The 15,083-nt window shown below is 43.2% G+C and overlaps 1 protein-coding gene across 1 annotated transcript in view; it reads right to left on the minus strand.

The window, feature by feature from the left end:
• The window catches only part of camk1db (calcium/calmodulin-dependent protein kinase 1Db), a 23,071-nt gene extending 9,466 nt beyond the window's left edge, over positions 1 to 13,605 (minus strand). The window contains exons 1-3 of the mRNA XM_069695174.1: positions 12,913 to 13,605; positions 3,987 to 4,118; positions 2,697 to 2,771 (exon numbers count right to left, since the gene is read on the minus strand). Coding sequence (XP_069551275.1) covers positions 2,697 to 2,771; positions 3,987 to 4,118; positions 12,913 to 13,007 — 302 coding nt within the window. The 5' untranslated portion in view covers positions 13,008 to 13,605. The remainder of the gene's footprint in view (positions 1 to 2,696; positions 2,772 to 3,986; positions 4,119 to 12,912) is intronic.
• Positions 13,606 to 15,083: the final 1,478 nt, after the last annotated feature.

The raw sequence follows: 15,083 nt of genomic DNA on the forward strand, positions 1-15,083 counted from the left end.
TTTGCAGTTCCCCTCCCAGTATTTTGCCCGTTTAACTAGAAACGTCCAACATCACATACGCATGGAGGCAAACACGCAAAATGGACAACGTGTGTTAAACTGCACATTTGAAAGACACAATCCTCACTGCACGTCGTTAGTGGATCTGCTTAAGACATTTTTTGCGGGTGGTGTGGAGTTTGCATGTGATTTTACACACGCAATCCTTCAGTAAATTAGGTAAAAGTGAAAAGAAATACATATATACTGTAGGTCCCCATTCATTTACACACATTTAAGCATATACACTTCATATACTGCATACATGCGCACATATATACAGACTTACACACCCACCTACACACATTTGAATCTGACTGTAAGAAAGCCTTACGATAAAAGAGACTTTTTCTTTATCCATGTTTCACTATATTACTCACATATGATGTTTCCAAGACTAAAAAATTTTTGATATTTTTCATTTGTAGCTGTTAACCCACATGCAGTAGACAAGATGCCTTATAGTTCTTCAGTAGACTGCGTTTAGGTGAAACTCTCGATGTTGCATTTTAATTCCCCTTGTCAAAGAAAAGTTGTGGAGTTTTGTAACTATTTGAACCTGCAATCAGTCTGACCTCCTGCAACAAAATCCTAATTTTCACATAAAATGACCAGGTGTTACACTTAATGTGAGAATACAAAGCATTTGTCTCTCTTGTCTTGTGTCCCACATATGGAGACTACGTCCCACATTTTGAATGGCTCTAGTTTTTAAGAGTCAACACTGCAGGACAGACACTTTTCTGAAATGTGGCTTTTGTACAAAGGCTGTGAAGAAATCAAGGAAGTGAACCATACAGGTCAGCAGACTGGTAGAAAGCTGGCACAAGGAATGTTTGATTTTATCCAAGACCTTTGCATTGGATTTAAATTAGAGTTTTAATTAATTTAATTTGATGTTAAATCAGTTGGTGCTTCTAACACACTTTCTTTTTTAAGTATAGTGTCTATTGGTTTATTGGATGAATCAGCCATCGACTGTAAGCTGAAATTACAAAATGCAAAGACACAACAATGACTCATTAAGTTGAGCATTAGGAGCATGTGCCTGCTTTCACGAACGGCTGGCAGTCACCGTTTATATAAGGGAGACTTGAAGACACCATTAAGCACCTTTCACAGATACAAAGGGGGGCAGATAATCGCTGGCTTAACTGCTGGTGCATTAGTCACAAACACTGTGAAATTATTTGGGTGCAGGTCTGGGAAGTCATGAGGGAATACAGCAAGCCATTCACAGGAAAACAGTAACAGCAGACAATATACTTATTACAACATAAGTACAGGTTTAAAATGATCATAATGTTAAAATAACAGCCCAAACAGAAACTCAAGATAAAGCTTAAACTGTTAGAGCTTAAAGGAAATATTCCTTTTCTTGCAGAGGATTTGAAGGATTGATAGCACTCTCACATCCGTCTGCCAAATACTACGCTGCAGCCAGGAGAGGGGTAGCTTAGCATAGCAACAATGACTTGAAATGGAGGGACAGCTAGCCTGACTTTGTCTCACTAATTAACAGAGACAAGTACAGAGACCGCCTGGATCACATTGATGACAAGATGTTAGCCTGAGATGGCATCTACTATAACCAAAACATTTCATTACCAGTAATGTCTGTATATAGTACTACAATTGCCTTTTGTGATTTTTACATTCTAATAAAAACGTAGTTCAATATTCCTTGTGTACGCCACACAGGTGCCTGTGTTTCACCCCGTTTCTCGTCTTTATGCTAAAATGAGCTAACGGCAACCAACCGTGACATCACAAATTGTTTTGTGAGCTGCCGTTCTGAAGCCTCGAGTTCAGCATTTTGGCCTTCGCCATCTCGCTGTTTTTGGAGCCACAGGTGGGCATATTTGGACGAGCCAGGGAGGAGCGAGCAGTAAATCTGACTCGATCTTGTTGGGAACCCGGGAACATTACGCCCCGCCCACTGGCAACGGAAACCTGACTGCACCACAGGCCTGCTAATCAAAGGACTGCATGCCCCAAAAACATACCTCTCCTTGAGGCCAAATATCCAATTAATTTAGAAAAAAATCTTCACATGGACCACAAGAACATTGACCAGAAGGAGGGAATTTAGTGAATGACACCATTTTGGCTTGTGGGCAAAATGTATTGACTTTGTATTTCAAAAGAGATGTTGAGTGAAAGTCTATGGAGATAGATGTTTTTTGGAGCCAACCCCTACTGGCCCTTGGCTGTATTACACTTTAAGGCACTTCTGCATTGGCTTCACTTTTCAGACCTGGAAACTACGTCCACTTTTATATACAGTCTATGCTCCTGGGTTCAGCTTTATATTTATTGCACATGTATGAGAATGGTATTGATCAAAATCTCATCAACAAAGCAAATAGATGTTTTCCCCAAAATGTCTAATTTGGACTAAAATATCATCTAGAAATACTGATTAAATGTTTTAATGTCTGTTATGACATCGCTGTTATTTAGTAGCGCTACATGCGGTATAATGTTGCTTTTTTAATAAGGACTTGCTCCTCACTGTGTTAACTCAGGCAAAGATGCCTCAAGGACATTACAGACGCTTACTCAAGCAAAGAACACAACACATTATCAAAATGACAGGCTAAAGGGGAAGCAGAGAACTGACCTAAACAAACAAGAGAGTGGGCTGATGTACTCACAGCTGCATTATGAGGTACAGGTGGTTTGAGCTCTCGTAGATGTCCTCCAGAGCCACTATGTTCTCGTGCTTTATCCTGGGGAGGCAGAACAGAGGAGTCACTTTGCTTGCTGTCAGTTTCTGTTCATTTCAGCACAGGCCACAAATGCAATTAGCCTTTTCTTTTGTTAAAAGGATGCCCTACCATCGGAGGGCAGGTCCTTCTTTATATTTCTGTTACAGCCCCTTGTTTGAGCACATATCTACGTGGACGCTTGTCAAAAATGAACCTGGGAACGTGTATTGTTCCCACAGGGGGGGAGAAAACCTTTTGTACGTGATGGAGAGCGGGGCGATTCTTAGAGGATGCTGATCAATGAGTCATGAAGCGGCAACCCCTGTCAGCAGGATCGCCTGAAGAAAATGATATAGGACAGATCAAGATGCTGGGAGTGTGTCCAGGCAACGAGAGAAAAAAAGCCTCTGCGAGTCAAGGTAATATGCAGAGTGTCTTCAGAAGGGCCGGTGTTTGAAAAGGAAAAGGTGGGGGTGGAAGAGGAAAACGCAGGGAGAGTCTCAAAGGACTAAACAACCTTGACAACTTCCTTCTTTTCAAAGTCCAGAATGAAAATGAAGTTGGGGTTCGAGGACCATTAGACCAACAAAGACAAGTAAAGGGTATGAAAAGAAAGAGGAAAATGGATGAGGAACCAAGACACAGAGACAGAGAGAAAAATGGAGGAAGTCAAAGGATAGCAACTGTAACCAGGCAACTACACCCAACAACTGGCGCGCTCACTTCAAGAGTAACTGATAACTGAGCTGGTCGGGGGAATTACCCATCGGGCCCTGGAGGAAGATGGAGTGTCATCTGGTGTCAATGCAATCCTATCATACCCTGTGTGTGTGTGTGTGTGTGTGTGTGTGTGTGTGTGTGTGTGTGTGTGTGTGTGTGTGTGTGTGTGTGTGTGTGTGTGTGTGTGTGTGTGTGTGTGTGTGTGTGTGTGTGTGTGTGTGTGTGTGTGTGTGTGTGTGTGTGTGTGTGTGTGTGTGTGTGTGTGTGTGTGTGTGTGTGTGTGTGTGTGTGTGTACACTCTGAAGACCCAAAATGGTGGATAAATGGGGTTCGACAGGGAAGTCACTTAAGCCTGACAATGACTGTTCAATAAACTGAGACTAAATTCTCTATCTGCACTCAGCGGAGTGAGAGAAAACACAAGCTCCCCCCGGCCCTCCCCACAGGACGATGCAAGTCGGTGACCCTTTCTAAAGTGGTGATCTTCCTCTGAAAGCTCAGTCATGCGCTACCTACTTCCTAAGGACGGCAATTTCATTTTCGATGCTCGTCTCCTTCCCCTTGAGCGCTTTCTTCGGGATGCATTTGATTGCGACCATCTTTCCCGTGGCCTTCTCCCGAGCCATCACCACCTCGGAAAACGCACCGCTGCAAGAAAAACAGACGAGACACGTTAGTCCTGCTTTATAGGCGCTCAGACAATATTGACACATGGTCAGTGAGTAGATGGGGGGGGCACTCAGAGGAGGACAGGCCAGAGTACACAAACAGCATATTGTGAATATTTACTGAGAACTGGCAAAGTCCCCTCACTGTGGCCAGCAGCCTTCTGTGCTGGCGTACGCTGGGTGCTTGTGCGCAGCCAAATGCACAGCAAACACTTTTAAAACCTCCAAAAAAAAAAAGAGCAGACATTTAGGACGGCAGATAGCGTGGCTTCTTCTGCCATCTGCCTCCATACATGAGAGCCTTTAAAAACAAATACGGAATTAAGGGAATATTTGCTCAAGCAATCTGTATCTGTTGCTATGATACCACATAGATAATAAATCTCGCTGAGCAGGCAGCGTGATTGCTTTTTTTTTTTTCTTCTTCTCCCCCTTCTTGTTTTCATTACACACCTTTTCCCTCCACGCACGCTCGGGATGGCTCCATGTCGAGATCTTAAAAAGGACCGATAATCTCAAACTCTTCTTCACTCGGCCAAACATGATCTGAAAGACTAAACTAATCCTTGATTAATAGATGAGCTCTGATGGGGGCATATTTTTCATTAGAAATAAAATTGTAAACCGAGACCATATCAGTATGATTTCAGGTTATAAATTCTTGATCAGCTCCTCCGCTTATGGAGTATTTAATCTATTTACTCTATTTCTTAAGGCGGCTCTGTGGTTTTAATTTTTCTATGCACTCCTTCTCGCGTTCTTTTAAGACTCAAACAACTGACATATCGGCCCTCTAAGGTATTTAAAATTGGTTCCATTCGCATAAATACATAATCCATTGTTCCCCTACATGTTGTGGTCATTGGATGAAGGTCAAATTCTCCGTATAGTTTATGTAAGGACAAGGCCAGGCAATATGAAAACATGCTGCCTCCTGCATTTGTTTTGTGCCTCTCGTGATTTTTTTTTTTTTTAAATGCCTACATCAGTGTAATGATGTATGTAATCGACATACAAAAGCGATGACGCACAGAAACACACCTCGACTCATTCACAGCATTTCTAAAAGCGACATGACAATCATCAAAGGTTTCATCATGTTCTCAAAGTGTAATCAGTTCCTCCCAACAGGCTCTAAACTCAGCACCACTGGCAGCTGTAAATCTCACCGTGGCCATCAAATCCATGCTAATCCCTCACTCCTCCATCAGACAGAGGGGGAGGGTCAGTGAGAGCCGCCGCACACAAACACGGGTCCGTGCATAAACACACTACCTGGTCACAAAGCCCGGCTCCAGGTGCGATGAGGTGGAACACGCTCAGGGAGGGCTCGGAGTGTACGCCCTTCTCATTTGACCTCATTGTGACACATAATGTAGGACGATATGTAAATCCAGGGGCTTGTGTGAGTGAGGGAGTTGCTGCGCTACTTGCGGGCCCGTTACAGCACTATCTTCCCACCGCAGCTGTTGCCGTGAGGACAATGAGCATCATTTCTATTCAGCGCACGCCACTGATTTCCGCAGCTGTGTGGACATTAGGAGAAGTGCAAAATTCCTCCACCATCAGCACGCCGAGCCCGTCGAGCAACGCTCGAGCAGCTTTTCTTGTTTCGGAGCGAGCGTGCTTTCTGCAAGAGCAGAGACGGAAACCGCAGGAAACCTGTGAGCTCACTGAGAGGGTGGTTCAAGTTCCCCGCTGCTCACCACACTGACAGAAAGCAACATCACTTCCTGTGAATGACAACATGACAGAATCCAAGCCTGTGACTTCCCTTGCTCTGTCAATGCATGCAGCATGACACACTGCGCTGCAAGCTCTCATAGCATTCACTCTATTAATTCATCACTCACAGGAAGGAAAAGGTGCGACGTCTGTGAGAAACATGCATATGGTGATGCTGCTGCTCACATGCTGAATCTGCACACACACGCGCACACGCACGGATACAATAACTCCAGAGCTGAAAAAAAAAATTGAACAAAAGACACTTGAGCTGTTTCTTTTCTCTGTAATATATGATATTAAATGAAATATCTCGGGGATTTGGACTGTCGGTCAAACAAATAAAGCAATCGGAATTAGTTTCTCACTATTTTATAATATTTCATATACGGCAAATTCAACTGAGTATTGAGTCGCAGTGCAACATAACTTAACGGCCGATCTGGAGCAGCTCTAAGTGATGAAAGTACTCCCCCATCTAAATTAGACCCTTTATTGACGCTCATTTCACTCAGTTAGGCACGATAAATATGACTGTATGACTGCAAAATGTTTCTGACCCAGTGTCACACCAAATGAGCACATATGCACACACACGTTGTAGCGTTCTTCCTTTGTTGCGCCGTCAGTTAAAAATTCCAACGACAAAACTGCAACAACTTTGAGGAAGCGGTTGCAGGTTTGTTTTAATGCAACGAGCTGAATGCTAATAATTGAATTTGAAGTTCTTCCCAGGGCCACAGAGCTCCCTGATGACAGTATGAGCCGTGCGTCAGTCTGGACTCACACCACCACCACCACCACCACCACCACCACACTATGCAGAGCCCAACTGACTGACTAATGTGAAATGTGTGCCGCTCTCTGTGTGAATCTGAAGGCTGATGCTGCAGGTGCAAAGCAAGACTTGTGTCAAACAGTCATCGAGGCAACTTTTTTTGGGCCTCAGCTGCTTGTTCTTGGGGAATATGAAAATTCAAGGCGTTGTTGACCGAAGGTTTTTTATTTTTTTGACGGAGGAGGAGGTGGGAGTCTTGACAACCAAGCCTGGCTTATTGAAATTCACAGACAGCGCGTGTATTGTGTTGGTGCTGAGTAATCACACTGAATCATCTTGTGTAAGATGCATTACAGCAGCCCGTTACGCAACATATGGGATGGAAAAGTCAGCGCTTGATAATCCAGGTAGAGCTACCGGCAGTGTAACCTACTGCGTTCAAAATCACCCTTCAGCAGCGCACTGACACCTTTAACCACACACACAACAGATGATATCATCTATGATTTAAAAAAAAAAAAAAAAAACGCAAGTAAAACTGAAGCATACAGTTTGAAATCAGTTCGGGGAAAAAGTAAGTGGGCACCCGACAGATAGTGGACATGCAGAACCAACAATGATTCTCCTAACAGCTTAAACATTTCAGTGTAATCTTATTTTTTCACTCGCTTTTGTGTATCATGGAGAAGTAGATCATTTTGCAGTTACACAAAACACTTTAACGGACTGCACAGCCACCATCTGCTCAGCTGTGTGCCTGATACTCAGTCTGAGCTTTGTAAACTGTAGTGACTGAACAACTTGTGACGACAGCAACAACGTTTCTAACTAACGGGGACTAATTCCTGCTATCTGCATTACTCTTATCCTCATCATCACCGTCATTCTCCGAAATAAGACAATACTTTGCCAATATAATGGCCTCTCCTCCAGGATCAGTTTGAAGTGTTGGCTGGAAACAATATGTGGCTCTTTTAAAGAAGCAATACAACAACAGTCCTTTACAGCGCAGATAATACTGCATTTTCTTAGGTCAAAGTCAATACAGCTTAAAAAATATCCCCTAATACATATCAACCTGGCCAATTTTGAATATAGAACGTGAAAACATAATTCTAGATCCATACTTTCCATTACAAGAAGAGGTTCATATTATCTGCAAAATATGCTAAATGTACAGCACAAAGTAAAAGTACTCATCCATCTGTGTATTATCATAGATTATTGGAAGGTAAATTAATATTTTACACAGCATTTTAAAGCTGTAGCTGGTTAAACTTTTTTTTTCAAACAATTGAATAGTTAAATCTAAAACAATGTTTAACTATGTTAAATATTAATCTATGAAGTATGGACCTGAAATCCTAAATATTAATCGACCGACAGAGACATGAATGGCCACTATTTTAAAAAGGGACCACTTAGTAAAGTAATTTTTCAAGGAGGAAAAGTCAAACATTTGCTGCTCTTCATCTTATTTGAGAAGAAACAGGATGTTTTAATCCTTTTCAAAGAAATCCCCTTGGACCCACAGAAACTTTAACAGCGATTTGTCTCTATTTTCTGACTTTATAAACTAATGAAATTTGATTGTTTTGCAGAATAATCATTCATGGAAATAATCTCTAAAGTAGGAGGAGAAAAGGCACAAGTAGAATAAAAAGGTATCGTGCTAAATAGCACTTTTTTTTTTTTTTTTTTAATTCCCCTCGGGGATTAATAAAGTAACTACCTAACCTAACCTAACCTAACCTAAAGTGAAACGTAAATAATCAGAATTGTCTTTCAATCACGGTTGTGGAAATATAGTCCGATCAGTTGTGGTTTTCATCTCTGACAGGCCAAGACTGTTTTTCTGTCTTTCCAGGTGGTGAACAGCATCGATCAGGTGCTGCTCAGTTAAATCTACTCCTCTAAAATGACCACAGGGAAATCCAGCAGCTGCCACAGCCCCAACAGCTAGAGCAGGGAGCCATTATCATAATACACGCCGGACCCGAGGCTACTTTCCAGGAATGAGCAGTTTGCGTTCACCAGACTGTTGATCAAACAGGATGATGGTCAGTTTACAGGTTGGTAATATTGCTCATCAACAACTAAAAACAAAGGCTGCAGCCAATTATTTCCCCTGCAGCGTCCGATCATACTACACACACAGTCCATGACAACACATGTCCTTCCACAGTCAGTGTAGCTGGAGGACAGTGGTGGTGGTGGGAGGTAGTAGATGGAGTCTTCTTCAGAGGGAAAAACCAAGGACTTCCATCATCCCAGTTGCCTAGCTGCCGTTTTTACTGCATTCAGGCTGCTTTCAAGGACCCAGCTTGCCTCCCCGCAAACTGCGTTTCAGAGAGTGAAGAAGACGAGCCGGGCCGTGACAGAGCTGGGCTCAGTTTAATATCTGTAGTAGGGGGCTTATTTATTTATGACTATTTAACTTGGAAAAGGTCCGTTTTCATTTCCTGATGGGACGTAAGGAGGCAACAAGCAGCATGGACGAGAAAGCAACAGCTGGCGCAAAGTACAGCAGATGCAACAAGAAAGCATCACTTAGGAGCGCTTTTAAGGCACAATAGTTCAATAGATAAATGTGCTATTTTTAAATAAATCCTCTGAGTGAAGTACGTCATAGAGCCCGAGCTACTTTGCACTGGATTTTTGAGAGATAATTTGGTGTCGAAAAAACCCCCATTATGCTCAATCAACTGTTTTTCCACTGTTCACAAGCACTCCTTCCCTGATTTGGTTTTGACATGGGTATAGTTCATAAATATTAACAATGGAGCATATGACTACTTGTATGTGAGCGGGGTCAGTTTAAAGCTCTCCTGATCGTTTTATCTTTGTTTTGGTTTCCCAGCCCACGACTTTTACTGTTTTTGGGTCAGACTCAACTCTCTCACGGTGTTGTTTTTGGCCTCAAAAGGCAGCTGTTTTCAGTGAAGAAGCTCTAAACCTACTGAACGCTGCCTTCTCAGCACCACACAGCAGATACGCGCGGTCAGCTGATGGACATCGTGGAGGAATTGAGCAGCTAAAGAATCCGACATGACCCTCAGGAGACCAAAACGGAACAAACAAAAAAAAAAGGGAGTGGATGCTGGACTTGAATTCAACAGGCGGACACAAACACGACTACGTAACTGCTAGTGTATCAATACTAAGTTCACTACAGGAAAGGTGATAAATTATGTGATAAAGACAATGTTTTCTAAATCGTCTGGCACTAATCTCCAATAACAGTGTATTGATGTTAATCTAATTATCATCAGGGCTTCCCTGATCAGTTGTACTATCAGCGTCCCCAGTGATTACACTGATCTTTGCAAGGGGATCAGTTAACAGTCGCACATTAAACACAGTTTCTTAGTAAATGTTCGGTTACGTTTTCACATCGTGGCGTCTTTAGTGCCACAGTATTGCCTCACCTCGTACAAAAAAAAAAAGAATCTACTAAATGCTTTTTACAATGAAATAAATCGATTTATAACTTGAGGCGAACAGATTTGGTTTGTTAGTTCAAAAAATTTAAGTATTTCAGTCAAAAATATCCACTGTGAAGTGTCAAATCTGCCTCAAGCTTCACAATCACAACACGCCGCCCACTGGGATCTCTGAAGGCGCTTGTTGGTCAGGTTGGTTCATTTGCTTCCACCGAGTATCAGCAGCTTAAAGGTCTGAAATTAGCCTCAAAGGCAAGCAGCGCTGAGGTACGAGGACAAGCTTCAGCGGTGAATATCTCATTAACTCAACTGCAAGAAAACAGGTGCGGTCAGAGCATTAGTGACACGGTCACAAGCTTCCTGTTCCAAAACTCCTGCCAACGTCTAATCAGTTGTAACGTTCTCACACACACACAGAGAGAGAGAGAGAGCGAGACTGGCCTCCCAGCTGCTTTCTTTTCAAATCAAATCTTTTCTCTTGTTAAAATGTTCACGTTCGGGTGCACTTTTTATTTATTTTTTTTACATCCAAATGTTTCAGACCAACAAATATCACAGTCAATAACATTAACCTGAATAACCGGGCCTCGCAGAATAAAGTCATCCCGGAGGTGTGATCGCTGTGGTGTGCATGTGGCTGCGACAGAAAGTTGACTGTGTCACACAATGTAGAAATGTCCTGCATTCAAAATTCAGCAAAAGTCCTGGATTTAAAAAGGAGTATTTCATGCTAAATGCACTTAAAGCATCAATAAAAATCTGAAAAATGTACTTAAATAAATGGGCAGGATGGATATGAATCCATTTTTATTTTTTTTTTCATAAAAATGCATCTGATTTTTAAGCTTGCCATAAGCTTAGTATGTCAGTTACATGTATGTCCCTTTGAATTGTGGGCTGTAGAGTAAAATTACATCGAAATAATCATGTAAAGTACATTAATATTGGACTTGAGTAGATGAACTTGTGGAGTTTTCATTACCAATGAATGAGTTTTGTTTGAAAGGAGGTTTGTGCAGAGGGATGATACCTTTTTAGACACTGATGGGGAAACCTGACAAGCAACCTACAGCTAAAAGGTGCAGCAAGAGGAACAGAAGGACGAGGATAATCTCCGTCTCTTCCTTTGACCGACAGGCCTTCCTCTGCCATTTTTAATCCTCAGGCTACCGGCTTGTTGGGCTTTTCTACCCCAGGTGGCGTGTAGTGACCCCGGCCGCGCAGCTTTACAGGCCACTCCCTGAGCAAAACACAGGAACAAGTAAACAGGCCTCACCGAGACCCAGCCAGGACAAGTACACGCTGTACGATGTGGAACATAAAAGGCCGAGCAGCGGCGCACTGGGCCTGGAGATGCGTACCAGCCTGTGGGCGAGGAGACGCGTGTTCCTCCAACCTGGCCATTGTGTGGACAGTAAATCACGATGATTCACTGGTGTTATTCAGAGGCTTTACACACATAAATGAAAGCCTTGGGGAAAATCAGAGCTGCCTCCAGGTAGGAAAGTCTGACTGTTTAGTCCAACAGCCGAAGTGTGGAGGGCAGTCTATGAATCACCAATCTGTATGAGGATTTTATGATGCGGCTCCTCACAACAAGCGGGTCTGCAGTCGTTCTGAGCAGCGCCAAGTTTCACAAAAGGAGAGGACGGTGAGGAAAGCCAAGAGGACGCAGATTACTCAAAAGTTTACACAACATGATGCTGCTGCATATTTTAAGAGGAGCAAACCACAATGTGCTTGATCGTTCATGAATAACCTCACAGTGAGCAGAGGGCTTTTTTTTTTTTTGTGCAGCTCGATAACAGTTTCTGGGGCCAAATTATAGAAAACAAACATATTCCCACGGGGAGACCCCTTCTTCCACTGAATCGCAAACAATATCCATAACACCACATTAAATTCCTCTCAATCAAAGCAAAGGAGGGCTAATGTGGATTTAAGGACGACAGAAAAATGAGAGGCACACATTAAATGTGTGATTGCGCCTTGCAGCCTATCACAAGCCTGGCTGCTTCTGTCATGTAAGCTTTAGCTGCCTGATGTCTTCCATTCAGGGGAACACTTTCTGCTGCATAACTTATTCAAAGACATTAAGTCAAGCAGCACTAACAGCAGACCAAAATAAGCTGTGGAATTTGGGCAAGAGAGGAACTTCCGCCAAAGTGGTCCCTAAACAACTCCCCAAACAAGAACTGGCTGCAGAGCAGCTCTCATACTAAATAAACAAGTATGGGTGACAGACACAGATCCACAAAGCCAGACATCATGTTTCTCAGCTAAAATCTGCTCTTCTGTTTGAAGAAGAAAACCGGAGACCGAGGACAGTCAAAGTCATCACAGATGGGCCCTTAATTTGGGAGTTGATTTCATCATTTGCGGATGCAAATGGGGCCCTGCTGTCTCTGTCATAGTTGTTTTGTACAAAACGACCCCAGATAAATGGCTGCCTGCACAGCGCCCCGTCTCCAGCCCTGGTTTGATCCAGAGGAAGAATAAAAACACGCTGCAGTAGTTTTTTTTGGTTGTTGTTGATGTTGTTGAATGAATGAACTGGGACTTCACTCATGATCGTGCCTCATCATCTCATCTCTCATCTCTCAGATCAATTAAAGCTGCGGATGGTCCTGATTGGATTTCAAAATGAGTCCAAGTTTAAAAGGTGCCCGTCACCGTCGTGCAGTGAATCCAACAGATATTCAACAGCTGTCAGTCTGCGTTCATTTCCTTTTAAACGCGACAATGCAGCTTTGTTTTCTGGCGCTATTTTGCGCAACTGGATACAAAGTTTTTGTCGATTGCAAGGCTGCGTTATTTTTGTTACTCACGTCCCAAGGACTTCCTTGAAGTCAAAGATTTTCTTGATGTCATCGACATTCTTTTTCCAGGATCCATCGCTGGACTCGCCGTTTTCTTTCGCCATTTCGTGCAGGGGTGGGGGGAGGAGAAGAGGAGACGCTGCTGGAGGATCACTAGAGTCGTCTCAGCCAGCCAAAAAAACCAACAAAAGAGAAACAAAAGAAAAGTAGTGCACTTCTGTATTTCGCCAAGGGCTTCCTGGCTATTTGTCAGTGCAGACTATCTTGCTTCCTGAGCCCATGCATGCAGCCAGGCAAACCCAAGAGGAGGGGGGGGAGGTATGTCCTACCCCGAGAGGTTATTTGACTAATCGGTTTGACGTAGCGGATCCCGAGCCTGAGCTTCCCCACTGTTCGGATCACTGTGAAGGGGAAACACAGGCTCTCCCCCTCCTCTCCCTCCTCCACCTCCTCAAGGGCGGGACTCAGTCAGAGTCAAGCTGCGATGCGGTGAGCTGGGGTCGGGCTACTTTGCGGGAGGATGACACTTGGCAGTCGTATCCGAGCTGATGTGCCATCGAGTCACACCGACCGCCCTGTGGTTGTTATAGCAATGGGAGGAGTGGGAGGTTTGCTGCTCCCGCCTATCTATCTACCAGCACAGGCACACATTTAAGTATTCGCATTGCACCAAACCCCCGGCCCGCAGCAAACTCCGCTGGACCGACCCGAGTCTCAGCTGAAATCCAGTACCACAGTTAAACCAGATCCGTGTTTGTGTCTGGCTGCCACACAAAAAGACGCTTTCGTTTTATTGTGGGTTTAAAATGAATGGCAGGGGCGTAGCGAGGAGTAATGGGAGCCCACGAGCAGCAGGTGGCCCGTCGGCCCCCTTGTACTTTCGATCATGTTTGTTTGCAGCCTTGTAGATGTCAAACTGCTTCACAACCAGTACTGAATGTGCAGTGTCAGACTGAATTGCTCTTTTGTTTGTTTCCAGCTTCATTTAGTGGGATATTATCCGCTTACTGACAATGATGAAACAGTTAAAATCTTACAGAATGTAATTTATGTACTTGTCTGTTATGTCAGTATATCGCTGAATGAAACCACTTACAATTGCATTGTTATGAACTGAAAGAGCTGGATGTTAGTGGAGACACTCCCGGGATAAAGCACATGTAGCACACAGTTAGTGACATGTTTTCTGTCACCCAGCAGTGGTTGTTCCACCAGAGAGGGTGAGCAGCAATAATGCAACTGGCTTATTCTTCAATTTCCAGACATCACATAGGACACACTGCTTGGATCCTTGGGAAGTAAGGTCTGAAAACAGAGCTGCAATTACCGCTTATCGCCATAGGTGTCGCCAAAAAGAACAAAACTGCGATTTTGTAGATTTTAACTTTAAATCAACCGATCAGGTTTATGTAGCCTGAAATCACCCTCTTTTGTTGCTTGTGTTACTGGTTGGGCAAAACTATTTGTAATTTTTACCAGTGCAAGTAAAACTGCTTGAATAATCGAATGAAAACATTGAGCGTTGAATCCACCTGACTCATTTCTTCAAGTACAAGACGGACCATCTAGAAAAATCCTTTCTTTTGAATAAATGCCTTCAATGCAGTGTTGCTATTTTAGTCGGTCGACTTACAGCAGACTCGATACTCGTGTTTGTTTCATCCACACACTATCTTTGTTTGGAGTCTGAAACTGGCAGTTAGATACCCATCTCTGTCCAACCTCCAAAGAGGCTGGTTGCCTCATCTCTTGCCAACTGTGAAACAGCCTTTTAGGAGTACGAGACCTTCTCAAATCACTTGAAAAAAATCTGAGATGAAGGCAGCAATCCACAAACCCGTGACCAGACTAAGAATGTCTGACTTCAGCAGAAGTAGTTACAAAACTTTCTGTTGTAACTAAACAACAAAAGACATGTTCCTTTATCTAAAAGTGATTCTGAAGTGTTGACTTGTGTTTCCTTAAAACGTTGACTTATGAGGGAAATGAGTTTCAAATGTAAACTTCAGGAATATCTTTCTGATCGTCCGTCACATGACTGCAGGCTCATCTGATTCAGTCCTTTGTAAAAAAAAAAAAAAAAAAGTGTTCTCTCTCTCTCTCTCTCTCTCACACACACACACACACACACACACACACACACACACACTGCAATAACTCCTACCCTCATTAAGTCAAAC

Source organism: Brachyistius frenatus, unplaced genomic scaffold, assembly GCF_029030835.1.
Source record: "Brachyistius frenatus isolate BFR_SWC_R1_liver_20210118 unplaced genomic scaffold, ASM2903083v1 Contig_19, whole genome shotgun sequence".
NCBI classification, from domain to species: Eukaryota; Metazoa; Chordata; class Actinopteri; family Embiotocidae; genus Brachyistius; species Brachyistius frenatus.